The 15,542-nt window shown below is 38.8% G+C and overlaps 1 protein-coding gene across 1 annotated transcript; it reads right to left on the minus strand.

Annotated features, from left to right (window-relative positions):
• Positions 1-3,938: 3,938 nt before the first annotated feature.
• Positions 3,939-14,130, minus strand: LOC101986947 (putative Dol-P-Glc:Glc(2)Man(9)GlcNAc(2)-PP-Dol alpha-1,2-glucosyltransferase). The gene is made up of 3 exons (XM_005354326.3): positions 13,727-14,130; positions 12,207-12,404; positions 3,939-10,677 (listed from the first exon to the last, which is right to left on the minus strand). The coding sequence occupies exons 1-3, from the start codon at positions 13,895-13,897 to the stop codon at positions 9,622-9,624; spliced, it is 1,425 nt and encodes a 474-aa protein (XP_005354383.1). The 5' UTR covers positions 13,898-14,130; the 3' UTR covers positions 3,939-9,621.
• Between the last annotated feature and the right edge of the window lie 1,412 nt (positions 14,131-15,542).

Consider the following 15,542-nt stretch of genomic DNA (forward strand, 5'->3'; position numbering starts at 1 on the left):
TTCGAGGATAAGATGAGTCTTCAGGCTCAGCAGGAGTCAATACAGTACCCCATCGGAGAATTTTTCTGAAGCTGCATTTTCCAAATTTTAATACCCTGTTCCTTCCTTTCTCTCATCAATAAAATTGTGATGATAGCAGCAGTTGCCTTTGTGGAGGGCTTGCATTAATAAGCACTTAAATTAACAAGTGGTTTGCACTTAAGACTAGAGCCTGGCGCATGCACCAGAAATGTCGGTCAACTGCTTTGTTTATAATACTTTTGCTATGAAATTTCTGATCGCACACCCTAAAGGCTGGACTGCATGTCACAGCATCTCTACACATCTCTGTAAGCGTTCTTTGATTTCATGTTGCCTCTAGTTCCATATACACACACAGGCTCTCATCTTCCTATAGTTCCATATACACACACAGGCTCTCATCTTCCTCCTTCATGGGAACTTTGGTTAGACTCCGGTAAGAGTAAGTTGTTATTGTCTGGAAAAGTCACCTCTGTATTGTTTGGTGTTTCCTCACAGGCCACTGGCAGGTGGTCATTGGACCTAAAACACTATATGATTCAGTACATAAAGGAACCATGTTAGACAAACATATCCAAAAAATGTACTGCTCCTGCCTAAACTATTTCAGAAACTCTTTACTATACACACTCCATGTCAGCACAATTAAGACGGGGCTCTCAAGCAGATAATAGCAGGGGGAAGCTTTTTCACATTTGTTGTCTCATACCTGAAACCACCAAGTGTTAAGCAAAAGCAACCAGGAACTAAATAGGATTTGTACTCATAAAAATCTCACTGGTGATCCTAGAGCCTGTATTCAGCACTTACTCACCTCACTGGCTGCTCTCACCTCCATTTAGCTGGCAATCTAACCTTACTTCTGAGGGACTACAGAGAGAACCGACATATCCTGGTGAGGACATGCTAATAAGACCAGAAGCAGCCATTTTTCCCTAACCAAGACAGGCATGAATCAGTATTGATTAGCCCCGAGAATGAGCTTCAAGCACCACCCAGCAAAGTCAGGGTAACAGGAAGTAGAGATGGAAACACATAATCAATAATGCAGAGACAGACATCAATACAAAAGACACACCAACAGTTTAACTCCAGATACCAGGCGCCACCATAAAAACATAAACAACATGAAAAACTAAGACAGTGTGACTCGTCAAGTTATTAAGACCACACTAATAGTTTCTGCTTTGATAAAGAAAAATGCTGAAGATGACTCAAACTGTAATAAAAATTAAAATGAAATATTCAGTAATACTAATAAAAAGACCAAAGTCTCACAAATAGAATGAATCAACTAGATATATAGTGTCAGAACTTGAAGACTAAATAAAGGAATTATATCACTTAGTCAAAGAAAATAAGATGTTAAAACTCATTAATGGAACATGCAAGACATTTGGGGCACTATGAAAAGTCTAACACTATGAATTATGGGCATAGAAGAAGAAATACAAGCCAAAGGCAAATAAAATACTTTCAATGAAATCACAGAAGAAAATTTCCTAAATCTTAGGAAAGAAACGCCCATTAAAATGTAAAGTACACAAAACACAGTAGATAGAAGCATAAAACAAACCTTCCGTGGCATGTAATAATGAAAACACTAAGTGTACTGAACAGAAAAAAGGGTATTGAATAATAAAGATCAGATCTGAGATTAATAAGATAAAAATAAAAGATACACAGAAATGTCAATAAAATGAAGATAGTTCTTTGCAAACACGAACAAGATTGATAAACCTTTAGTCAAAGTAACCAAAAGAAGTGGGGCGAAGTCCCAAATTAAAATCATAGTGAAAAGAGAAACATTACAATAGATATCAACAGAATTTAGAAAATCATGAGAATATGCTGTAAAAACCTATATTCCACTAAGTTAGAAAAACAAAAGAAAATGAATAAATTTCTAAATAAATATGACCAAAATTAAATAAGATGAATATTGAGATTTATATGCAGTGAGATTGACAAATAATGAAAACTCTCACAACTAAAAACGTTTAAGACAAGAGAGATTTACTGCAGAATTCTAGCAAACCTTTAAAGAATAAGTAACACGGGCTGGAGAGACGGCTCAGAGGTTAAGAGCACTGACTATTCTTCCAGAGGTCCTGAGTTCAATTCCCAGCAACCACATGGTACCTTATAACCATCAGTAATGAGATCTGGTGCCCTCTTCTGGTCTGTAAGCACACATGCAGACAGAACAGTGTATACATAATAAATCAAATATAGGTGTAGACAAGTTTCTGTCCCACTTGGTCCCACAGCCATTCAATCCCAAAGAAACACACAGAAGCTTACATTAATTATAAACTGCTTGGCCTATTAGCTCAGGATTATTTTTAACTAGCTCTTACAACTTAAATGAACCCATAATCTTGTCTACGTTCAGCCACGTGGCTTGGTACCTTTTCTCAGTGAGGCATTCTCATCTTGCTTCCTCGGCATCTGGCTGGTGACTGACTCTGCCTGTCCTCTTCTTAGTACTCCCCTAGTCTGCTCACCCTGCCTATACTGGCCAATCAGTATTTTATTTAAACTAACATGAGTGACAAATCTTTACAGGGGACAAGAGCATTATCCCACATATGGGTGACTAATTGAACAGAGAGTTCACCAAAGTAGTACAAATGGCAACTGAAGACTAGAAAGCTATCAGTATTAGCCACCAGGAACATGGAAATTTAAACTTCTTTGAGATTCCATCTCTCTCCTGTCACAATGACTATCATCAAGAAAAGAGATAACAGCAAATGCTGGCAAGGATGTGCAGAAGAGGAACCACTTACTGACTGCTAATGGAAGTTTAGACTGGTGCAGCCACTACTGACACAGTGTGGATGTTCCTCAAAACACTAGAAATAGAACAACTGTCTGTCCCAGCTTCACCTGCTGGGCGTACTCTGAAAGCATTCTATTGTGGTCAGCCATGTTCATTGCTGTTGTGTTTACAATAGCTGGGAAATGGGATCAGTCTAGCTGTCCATCAACTGATGAGTGGATAATAAAAATGTAATACATATACATAATGGAATTTTGCCAGCTGGAAAGAGAAATAAAATTATGAAATTTGTGAGTATAAACAGATACAAGTCAGAAAAACTACACTGAGCAAGGTAGCCCAGACTCAGAAAGACAAGCACCACATGTCCTCTCATATGTGGATCCATAGTGGGGAGGGCCTTGGTCCTGACTCAAAGCAAGTGCTAGACATTGTTGACTCCCCATGAGAAGCTCTACCCTCTCTGAGGGGTGGATGGGGGAAAGTCCATACAAAGAATGAAGGCACAGCAGTACTCATGTCTTCATAATGGACAAAGCCCAAAGTTAGAGTCTTTTCAAGTCAGCAGTGTTGGTAAATACTGACCTTTCTCTGGACCTAGACTAACAAAGAAAACCAAGCTCAGAAATTCAGTGACCATCCAGTATCTTCACTGACCACTGCAACTTGGAGTTATAAGTAGATCAAGGCATTCAGGGTAGGGATGGGTACTTTTACAGATATATAAAATGTATTCACTCCTCGTTTCAAGACCAGTAATCTAAAGTTAGGTGGGAAAATGGCTTGAAGTAGCCGGGCAATGGTGGCGCATGCCTTTAATCCCAGCACTCGGGAGGCAGAGGCAGGCGGATCTCTGTGAGTTCGAGACCAGCCTGGTCTACAGAGCTAGTTCCAGGACAGGCTCCAAAGCCACAGAGAAACCCTGCCTCGAAAAACCAAAAAAAAAAAAAGAAAGAAAATGGCTTGAAGGAGAGGGAATGGAAAGAGCAATTGGCCATCAGTTTGGACTAAAAGCATATTGAGAGGGCACAATATATTCAAAATATTAATTTTCTTATGAATAAATATATAAAGCAAATTATTTAAAGTTTTTATTCTTTTAAATAGATTTATTTAACAGTTTAAACGACAGGAGTCAAACATTGCAGTCTTTAATAAAATGTAAAACCTTAAAAACCACATTAAAACATATAGTTATAAAACAAAGATCAAATTCTTTCAGAAAGATTTAAAAATCACAGATCATTTAAAACAATTTTTCCAAAATAGGAGTCCTTTTGAGAAATTAAGTTTTAAGCAGTTACATCAGTATTTGATAAAAGATCTTTGCTTCCTTGTAAATTAATAGGGCTGAAAACTTGAGCCTGCACTGTGATTTTGTGTTCACTAACAATCTGAAGCACTGATGGACACATGGGAAATGGAAGATTGTCTGCTCTAGAAGAGCCAGTTAGTGTGTGCCTCACTTGTCTGAGCTAGAAAAGTAGTTTGTCTAATTACAGTTCCATGGCATTTTTCCCCTAACATGCTACAAAAGTGAAGGTAGGTTCAGTGTCCTTTACTCACTCCGCAGAACAACCATGGGATCATGCTCATTCATAAACCTAAACTCAACCAGCTACTCTGTAACATTGGACAAGTAATCTCGCTTGGCATAGTTTCTCCATGCGTGGGTAGAGTTAATACCAGAGAACTGAGATACAGTGAGTAAGCAAAACCTAACAGCAGTAGCCATACAGCAGTTTCCGAACCCATCACTACTATTGGAAACAATCCTAAAACCCATGAGACATGATTATGGAACAAGTGACTTCTGTTTTTACATTAACCTTCACTTCATGTATCTCAGGAAAACATTTTGAGTCACAGTATAATAAGCAGGGCCAGACAAGCTCTAAGTCGTATGTTTTATCCCCAGCACTGCATAAACTAGGCCTGGTGCAGCATGCCTGAAATCCCAGCAGACCAGAGGTAGAGGCAAAAGAATCAGGAGTTCAAGGTCATTCTTGGCTACAATGCAAATTCCAGGCTAGCCTGGATTATGAGACCCTTCCTAAAAAACAAACAATAATAAAGGTGAATAATTATAAATCTTTGTGGTTCAAAATACAAAACTATAAAAAGTTTAACCTAGACTAGTAAAAAAAAGTTAAATTACAAGAACACTTCAAAATAAAGCACATTGTCACCACCTGGTAAACACTTCATTAAAAATGAATACAGACAGTACTTTCCTATTTAGAACTACAGGGAAAACACAACACATTTTTTTTCACTGACAAAGAAATATAAATGTAGGTAAGATAAATACTGTATTACTGGTACACTGAAATATTGTATCACCTTTGGCTACATTGCACAACTCAAATTTGTTTCACAAATGGGGTAAAAGTTCTACTTTAATTTAGAAACAAACTATATCAAAGGCAGAATTTTTTAAAACAATTTGTCTTGTAATGAAAGCATTTAGTATTTATCATTTTACTTGTACTCCTCTGAAAAGCTTATAACATTTTCAGGGACATGTAAGTTCTCAGCAACATGACACAAAAGGTCTGACCAGTAGAATGGAAACTTCACTCCCTATTTTCTCTTAATGAAGTTCGACATTGAGGCAGAATAGCAAAAGCTCACAGCTTTACATTCAATGACAAAAGGAATGGACTTTGGAGAGTCACCAGAGAAGCTGGCATTCAGCTTCTCCACCAGTCTAAAAAGAAATCAGCATCTACATCATAGGCATGTGAGTGGGCTCGAGTGATAAAGCATGTAGTAGGCAGGTAGGTAGAGAGACGACAGACAGATCAATCTCAGCAGCAAAACATCATCAATAGATGAAGACAACTACTGGAATTCTTTTCATTCTTACTCATATTGAACAGTGGTAAACACATGGCTCAAATAAATTCAAATTTCCAAATGCAAACCGGATGTAATACTTAATATAACTTTTTTGAAAAAATTATACCTTAACTACTTTTGGTTTAACAGTGCTGAAGGAACAACTACCACTGATCAATATCTTATTTTAAAATAATGACTATTATCAGATTACCAAATTATCACAAAATTTACTTTTAGAAATAACTTCCAGGCATCACAGAATTTAGTGCCGGATTCATGGGTATATTAAAAATATCATGAATATCCAATTTATTATGTATGTCTCAACAACATATTGCCATCAAATTCAAATACATAAGAATCACCCAAATACAAGTAATTCATTCCTTCATAGAGCTAAAATACCTGAACACCAGATGCTTCTAACCAGCTGAAATTTCATAATTAAAGTATCACAAATCATCAATACTTCTACTATAATTATTAAGAAGACTTTGTGTTTCAAATAGTATTAAAATCATACCCTATTGCAGGTATCACATACACACTAAATGTGAATATCTATACTAAATACTACTGGAAATAATACTCAGAAAACAGGCAGAAAAAGGGTCAGAGTAACTCATTATAAAACACAATTTACTTCCTAAGTTGGTAATACAGTTCTTTTCTAGGATACCTGCTTGCTTCTATGCTCAAAACTCCATCCAATATACATTTACCCAACATATAACATATGATGTATTTCTGCACTTTATGGCTGTGTAATGGGTATGGATCCATGTTGAAATGGGTAAGACATACATCAGATACTAACCAGAATTCAGACATAACATTCTCATTTGCAATCAGGAATAAACAACCGTCCTTCAACAACTTGTCTTTTTATTCTGGAACCAAAATCAAGTACAATCTACAGTCTTATTTTAATTTCCTCTAGGTAAAATATCATGTCCACTTATTTTTTAACCATTTAGAGACATTCCAATTGCTTCAAAGACAATAGTGATCTATATTCTTTTTATCTGAGTAGTTTGGAGGTGGACTTAAATTATATGCTCGCTCTTTAGGAGCTCTACATTAAAGCTGCGAATCCCTTCTCTTCTCTCTAGACAATCAGGGTGAGCACAATGTCACGTCAATTAAGTTTACACTAGAAATACATTATAGACATTAGTTTATAGCGGGTATTTTATAACAGGATAAACACAGGTAACTATGAGAACAATAGTTCCTCTTTCACTATTATGTACTAAAACATATTTCACTATTATGCACTAAAACATATTATGTAAAGAACACTATTTCCACACTATTTAGTGAGGCACAGCCATAAAAGGAGTACCCAGGAAAAGCATAAATGTGAGCAAGATACATTGCACACAAACCCTTATTAATATATCTGGAAATGATAGTCTATGCCTATTGATTTTCACATAAGGTAGAGCTGGTTAACTTGATTACTCAAGCTAAAGGCTAGGCCTTTCCAATGAGACAGTTAAAACAACCCTACTGGAAAAGGAGTGATAAAGACCGCAGGGCTTTACAAGTCCTTCAGCAAGAGGTACATTTTCTACAACCACCTTTGAGAATTTTTACCTTAATTATGTGTGGGGCAGTGAGGTATATGCAGGAGTGCAGGTGGCTGCAGAAGCCAGAGGTCTGAGATCTCCTAGAGGTGGAGCTGACAGGGCTGGTGTGCTGCCCTGTATAGGGTTATGAACCACACTAGTGTCCCCTGCAAGGGTGGTTTGTGCTTTTAACCATTGAGTCCGTTTATAATCACTTATTAATCAATAAATTCAATTAAGTCTAATAAGTAAAAATACTTAATTTTTGGAAGTTTCAAACTTTTTCAGAAATATAGTTTATAATATTTGTAAAAACAAGGCTCTTTCCAAGAGAAATGATTTTCCAGAGATGAACCTGCTATTTTGAATAACCAAAGGTGACACCTGCTGTGTGAAGCTCATTTCTCTCACATACTCAGTTAGTGACAAAGACTGAGAAATTCACCAGCAAATGACCATCTTCTTGTCAACTGCCCAGGAAGATTTAACCAAGCATCTACCCTATAAAGCATCAACATACATCCATTTTTAAATCATAGTGAAAAATAAATAGCACCTTTTAATTCATGGCCTCCTTTTCTGGAATGCCAAGTCCTACTGTCAACACTTATGGAAAGCAGTGTAGACTGCTCCCTTGTCTCCCTGTAGACCTCCACAATGTCTAATTCGGAAGGGCCGATAAAAGCAATCTCCTTTCATCACGTGGGACAAAGTGTTTCTTCCATCCCTCAGTGTTCCTAGATATGAAAGGCAGCAGCACACAGCAGCTGCGTGTTTGCAATCTCACCTTCCTGGACTTAGTTCTCTATCAAAATAAATCCACTGTGAAGGCAGAAATGGAAGACGCCTTCGGATCTGCTCACAACTCCACCGCTGTTTTACTGGAGTCACCTTCAAATATCAAAGCGATGGTCTATGTTAACTGACCACTCAGGACTACGTGTGTAACTTTTATTCAAGTAGTTTTTAAACTTATATACAAATTTACACATACTTAAAACTCAAAGAAAACATAATCCAACAATTAAAGCAAAGTTTTTGGTCCCTTTGTGCGTGCGTGTGCATGTGTACATGTGTAAAACTCAGAAAGAAAACTGGGCTAAAAAGTAAACTCTATTCACAGTTCTGGGTTTACAGTCACAGCACACAACTAACCAAGTGTCTGTGTGTCTGTAATGAAGTAACAGTTGAATGAAAAAAACTTCTACTAAATTATTAAACTTGAATTTAATAAAATGAATAAACAGTAAACAGAGCCAAAAGAAAACAAAATCCCAGAGTCATATCCAATACTGTTCCCTAAATTATAAGATAAAGCTAAACCAATGATGTCTCACCTCTGAGTTCTTCTGGTTTGACTGGCTAGAGGAACAATTTATATTATATGAATTCAGACCTCTTTTGTTTGTTTGATTTTGGTCTCTCAGTTAAAGACAAACTTTAACTTAAACGACCTTAGCAAGGACATCTCCTAAAAAGTTACTACATCCCCCTAAACAAGATGATGTATACCTGGAACTTGTGAATGGGACCTGACTTGAAAATGTTTTACAGATAATAACCAGGAGTCCCCAGGTAAAGCCAGCCTGAATCAGAGGAACCCTAAATCCAAAGGCCTTATCTGTACAAGAAGCCCAAGAAACAACCCTGTGAAGACACAGGCAGACTGGAGGGACCTGTCCAAATATAAGGCACCCCAAACAATTGCTGGAGTGAGCTGAGCAGGGACAATGGACTCCCTTCTCCTGAAGGAGAGAGCTATGGTAGCACTGAGTCCAGGTGCTGCTCCTCTAAGTATGTGAGGAAAAGTTCTAAGCCGTGAGGTTTGCAGTTATTTTTGTACATGAGCCCAAGGTACCTAACAGAAAGATTATCTGTAACAGGTATTCTAATTAACACGGTTTATCTTTGGCCTGTATAAACATCAAATTAGGAATTAGTTCAAATGGCTTCCCTACTTCTGCATTTTTAATTAAAAAACCTGATTCCTAGATAAACATCCCAAAGCCTCTAGCTCATGATTTGTTATGTCTGTAAATCCATTCTAATTTAAGATCGGAGCTTTATTTACTGCAATAACTGTCCACTTACTCAGAAATACTGCTAGTTCATTGTAAATGGTTTTCAAATTCTTTGATGTCCTGGTTCAAGGGCTGTGGGACTTTCCCAGCACCCTCCATGTGCACACAGAAAGTGCCCAGACCTGGGAAGCTGGCATCACCAGTGCTTCTCAAGACAACTGTTAGCTACTCCATCATCATTAGTCAGGCTTCTAGGCTGGCCTCAAACTTAATGCTTTTCATTCAACTTCCCTGAATTTACCTAAAAGGAGTTTCACTTCTACTTACCCAGTTATTTGTTGTAGAAAGTCTACTTTTAAAATTCAAAATATTGCTGCCATTACCACATAAACCTTTGTATGTCCTGATTATCTGGCCACTGAAAAGTCTTGTTCAGAAAGATATAAAAAGTTAGAAAATTAACAACTGTGTAACAACCAAGTTCACAAACAAGTCTAGATACAGGTGGCAGAGGTATGTTAAGCCTATATATAATATATGGTAAAATGAAGTAACGGAATTCTAGTAGTTTCTGAGGAACTGTAGAAGTGACTAAGCATACAAAAAACATTAAATTCCAGAAAATTGACTTTGATTTCAAAGAGTCAGCTATGGTCCAACCAGCAAACATGTAGGCTGGAACTAATAAATATTTCACAATTTCATGTCTCTGAAATACCCTTTTCCACACGTAAAACGTGTAATGCCTATTGTCTGCCAGTAAATACTTATGGACGTAAGTGAATCTCCAAACAAAGAATACCGAGACTACCAGAATCAGAGAGAACTGAACTCTACGTTTCCAAACTAAGCTAAGAAAAGTCTTGACTTTCATAGGAGAAAGTAGGTGAGGGAAGGAAAAAAAAACAGTAAATGAGAAAAAGTAGAATAACTGAGGAAAATGAAGACAGGCTTCATGACTACTGCGATCACCAATAACAATCCCACCATTAACTACCACAAACACAAGAAATGCAGCCAGCAGGAGGATGTAGGGCCAGGTCAAAAGGAAAAGCATACTCAGGTTCTTAAACGACATGGAATACACCAGAAGAAAGTGAAGAACTCTTCGGAGTTCTGAAAATAGTCCTTTCACAGGGGGAAGCCTCTCTTCCTTCTTCTTCTGCAGCTCAGTTTTCCAGGCCTCACTGAACTTCTGTGCAATGATGTGTCCCGCACAGAAGGCAGCCCAGACGATATTGGTCTGACGAAACATGAAGCCACAAAACCCAAGCAAGGCTGAAGTCCTATGATTGCCATAAAGACACATCAAGTAGGCAAAAAGAGTAAAGAACACAGACCCTGGTTCTGTATAATAAAGAAAGTTAAAGAAATAGAGGGTCGGAAATAGTGCCAGGGTTAATGTTGACAAGATTCTCTGGATACTTGAAGAAGCCTTGAAAGAAAAAGAAAAAATTATTTTTAGGGTAAAATAAATACACTATTTCTGCTGAATTAATAAAGAGATTTATTTTAAAAACTCACTGCAGTTTAATCCAAATGAAGCATATTTCTGACTTTGCAACACCATGTATAATACCTATGGCAATTTTCAGTTACATTAATCAGCTTGTAAACCATTAAAATACTAACGGTGTAAACATCTTAAGAGCTTAAAATTTTTTAAATCACTGAACAAATTCTTTAGGGGTCGCTGAATAGGAGACCCTGGACTAAGGTACATGGGGAACACAGGGATGAACAGAACGCAGTAAAGATGGCACAGTTACGTCACCTTGCAACCTTGAACTGGGGTCTCAGCCCATCTCACACAGTTCTTTAAGGACAGCCCTTCAAACCTCTACACTAGAGAAAACTGAAATGTGTAGACAGTATTCTTCACCCTGCCCAGTGAGCTTACTTTTTGTACAATGAAATGACAAGAAATTTTTCCTAAAAAAAGAAATCCAGGCCTACTCTAAACTAAATGTCTTCTTTTAGCTTCTTTGATAGTTTCAGAAATAACTATTCTGAATCCCTCTGACCTGTACCCTTCACTTAACTCGGTCACACACAGTCCGTGCCAACCCTTCGACTAAAGCCCTCCTCAGGTCAGGTATGGTGACACACACCTTTAAACTCAGAGCTTGGAAAGCAGAGGCCGGTGGATCTCTATGAGTTCTAGGACAGCCAGACCTGCACAGAGTTTGAGGTCAGCAGGGCGCACAGTGAGACCCTGTCTCAATAAATACATAGATAAGCTCCACAACTTATATGTGTAAACTTGGCACATATATGATACATCCTGCTCCGTCTGACAAATCTGTGTACTGTAAACAGTTTTACACAAAATATTAAATAGTAGAAACTGCAATTTACAAACATCTAATTAAAATTAGTAAGGAAGAAATTGTAAAAATCAAAGTACTCTGTCACAGGTAATGAAAATCATGTACTGCTACCATAGTTAACATTTATTAAAACTCTGCACTAGGTACTAGCCTAAGCAACCTCCCTTTATTAAGCAAGCTCCTTTACTCTTAATACAAATTCAATGAGACAAAATGTATTATTACTGTTGACATTTAAATTACTTCAAATAGATAAAAATATAAAATCATAAAGGAGTAATTTGCTCACGTTCATATAAGTAGTAGCCAGGACTGAATTTAAACCCAGGCAACCTACCTCCAATACTTGCATATGAAGTCATATCCAGCTCCCTCAGCTAAGATTCATTAGACTATCTAATTTCCTAGAGAAAGCATGGAGTTATTAAACCGGTTTGGTTTACTAACAAACACCTTTAGATTTTCAAATAAAGCTATTCCCATATTGAAATATAAACACCTCCTACACATAAGTAGAAAACATCCATTTAGCTTTGTAAAACCTACAAAAACTAACCGTTGGACATTTTCCTCCATCTTATATAACTGTAACTTGACTGCACAGAAACTTGCAACAACTCTATTCTGTACATACCTTGTTTCTGGGTTGTACCTTTCTGAAAAGCAAATACAGTAAATAGAAGTTGCCAACACTGAAGAGAAGATTAACAAATCTGAGCATTCCAATGGAACAGACAACATGTTCAGACCATCCAAGGATCCAGCTGGCGGGTTTGACCACTCCAACTGACACCAGGTACAGGCCGGGCAACGTAGTAATCATAGGATCCCACTTAAAAAGAAAAGACCGACGGTAAAGCTGAAGCAATAATAACTCCATTGATACAAGTGTGTCAAAAATAAGTTTTCATTTGTTCCAATATTGAATAATTAGTTGAGGACATTCTATGGCATAATTAAATAAATCCTGGCAGATGAGATGTCTTTAAGTTCTAGTTTTAAGATTGAATGTGTGTGCCCACACATCTAAGTATGTGCAACATAGACAAGCAGGTGCCTGTGGAAGACAGAGAGGGCACTGGGTCCCCTGGAACTGGAGTTACAGATGGTTAGTGAGCAGCTCAATGTGGGCAAAGGGAAATCTGGTCTTCAGTTCAAACAGCAAGAGCTACCAACCACTGAGACACTGCTCCAGTCCATTCTAAGAAACCATTTTGCTCCCTGTCTCAAACCCATTCGGAATTATTAAGGTATCATCAAGCAACAGACAGTAAGTTATAATTTGTTTCTACTTTCCAAGGCTTGCTCTTTAGGAAACATGTATTCTGTGACTAAATTGCACCGGCCCCAATTTTACAAGCCAGGCTAACAACAGTTGGACTCTGAAGGATCTTTAGATACTTTAGTATTTAGAGAGACTGCATTACGAGACTTCTAAACAGAAAACCTGTTAGTTTGGGACTTAGTCTGGTGCTTACCCGTTTGACATCTTGCAACACATTCTGTATTAGAGACTGTAGTTACTATTACTTTGCAGGTTCGTGGTCCTTAAAATGGCAAAGGTTATGAGCAACAGCACCAGGGAATCAGGATTTTCTTCAACGGACTTTATATTTTGAAGCAGTAACCCATACTGTGTTCATGAGAGACTATATGGCATTTATCTCTGTATTATGCATATTTATGTAATTGAGCATATATTTTTAAATGATGCAATCTGACTAGTTGCCAATTTATCTAGACAAGAGCATGTTTCTAAAAACATACAAAGATTAAGTTTGAATGAAACTATCACTCTTTGGTGGCCTAAGAGGCTCAATTAGGCGTCCAAAACACTGAGTGGAATACCTTAGAAGTAAGTTTTGGGTGTTTTTTTGTTTTCTTTTGTTCTGTCTTCTGCATTTCCAGGGGACACCTGCATGCCTCTAGTCCTGGGACTTAGGAAGGCAAATTGGTCATCTGTCAAGAGGAGCTATAATTTGGGGTCCGCATTTCTCGCATCACCTAACAAATACGCCGTAGATCTCCAGGCTAGGTACAGTCAGCCTTTACCCAGTTGCTTTCACGTTTTGAGTGTGGGAGGGCAGACAGGGAAAAGGAAACACACAGAGGTTGGGAGGAGCCCGGCCCGGGGCAGGGCCAGCAGGGACCAACCTGCGACAGGGAGAAGCGGCCCTCGCAGTAGCGCTGCGCCTGCGGCAGGTGGAAGATCTCGTCCATGTAGGGCTCGCGCAGGGCACGGCTGAAGGCGGAGAAGAGCAGGCAGGACACCAGGAAGGTGCAGCTCAGGGCGGCCGAGAAGTAGTAGCCCTCCAGCTGCGCCATGCCGCGCAGCCGCGTCCCGGGCTCAGCCCCGGGCAGACGCGCGCTCAAAATCCAGCGCGCAAGGCCCGCGGCGGCCGGGCGAGCGACGGCAGGGCCGGCACGCAAGGGATGCTGGGAGAGCGTTGGCCGGAAGCACAAGGAGGTCACCGTTTCCGGAGTGAAGCGCTTACGCAACGCCGCGGACGGCCGTCCTGTCAATCACTCTGCTCAGAGTTCTCTGAGTGGCCAGAGCTCGAGGGAGGGGCGGGGCTCGGCTCGGGCCCGGGAACCGCGGCCAGCAGTCTCCGGAGAGAAGGTGTTCTTGCGCCCTCTGTTGCTCTGCAGAAGCTTTCTAACCTCCAAGCTCCTGAGCTGCACGTTGTTTCCAGCTACTGCTGTTCTCCATTGCCAGTGAAATGAATTGCTAGAACCTTCATGACAATCCATGACATCCTGCCGTCTCTAGCGGGTAGTGAAGATTGACGCTTTCTGATTGGACAGGGCAGTGTTTTCCACGTGCCACTCCTGGAGGGACTGAGTTAATTAACATTCAGAGTTGGTGTGTTTTAGATGAGGAATTCTTCTCTTGTGCTTATCATTTTAGTTACTATTGCGGTGGGTGCTGGCTCAGACCTGTAGTCGAGGCACTTGAGAGGTTGAGGCAGGAGGATTGTTCCTAGTTCCAGACCAACCTGGGATACAGTGTAAGTTCCTTCCTTTAAAATAAACAATAAAGTCATTAATATCTATCTCTGTTCTAGTGCGTTCTAACATGTGACCTTAAGTACCTTAACGTGTGGTATTATGGAATATTTATTTAACTGTGTGGTCTCAAAATGGTACATGTGAAAACTTGTAGGCTAGGTAGGCTTCACATAATACTTTTATTCTGAAATTGGAGTTGACACTGAAGATTGAGAAGATATTTGAAGAAAACTGAAGATAAAGAACTCTTTGAGTGTGGTTGGTGACGATTTGTAGGAAAACATTTCTGCTAATCTCAGGTTGCTTTTGGCAGCCACACATCTCAAAGCAGTTGAGATTTGTTTTAAAGTATAAAGCTCGGAATCGTCAATTCGGTTCTTTCGTTGAGTCATAGCTAATTCTGCCAACGTATGGAAAGCTTCTCAAAACTGGACACACTATTTCCCCTCTCCTAGTAGAAATAACTGGAATTAAATTCCATGATGATGTGTTATTTATCTCCCCTCCACTCTTTATCTCCTCTCTAATTATTGAGGTAAACTTAACAATTTGAGACCATTTCAGATAATTTAGACTACAGCCACTTGACCTCAGATGCAATATGCTTGCTCTATCCTGACCATACACACAATTATAATAATACACACCTTAGAAGCATCTGGCCTTTGTTAGATATCATGGACAATGTTTGAAGAAAGTAGCACAAATTTACCTCTTTATGCTCATGTTCTCATAATAATTGCTACCAAGAACTTACTTAGACATCCAACTCCCATATATGTGTTCCACACTCTTCTTGCTGAACTGGAATGTTTCAAGCAAGCACAAGGTTTCAGAATGGCTAGGTACCTTTTCTAATAATTTATTTAAGTTTGTGTTTTGGAAACAAAATGAAGATAGGTAACTTATCTAAAATTATGTAAAAAATGGCAGTCTAGAAGAGGGGAAGGAATTGGAATAA

This window comes from Microtus ochrogaster, chromosome 15 (assembly GCF_000317375.1).
Source record: "Microtus ochrogaster isolate Prairie Vole_2 chromosome 15, MicOch1.0, whole genome shotgun sequence".
NCBI classification, from domain to species: Eukaryota; Metazoa; Chordata; class Mammalia; order Rodentia; family Cricetidae; genus Microtus; species Microtus ochrogaster.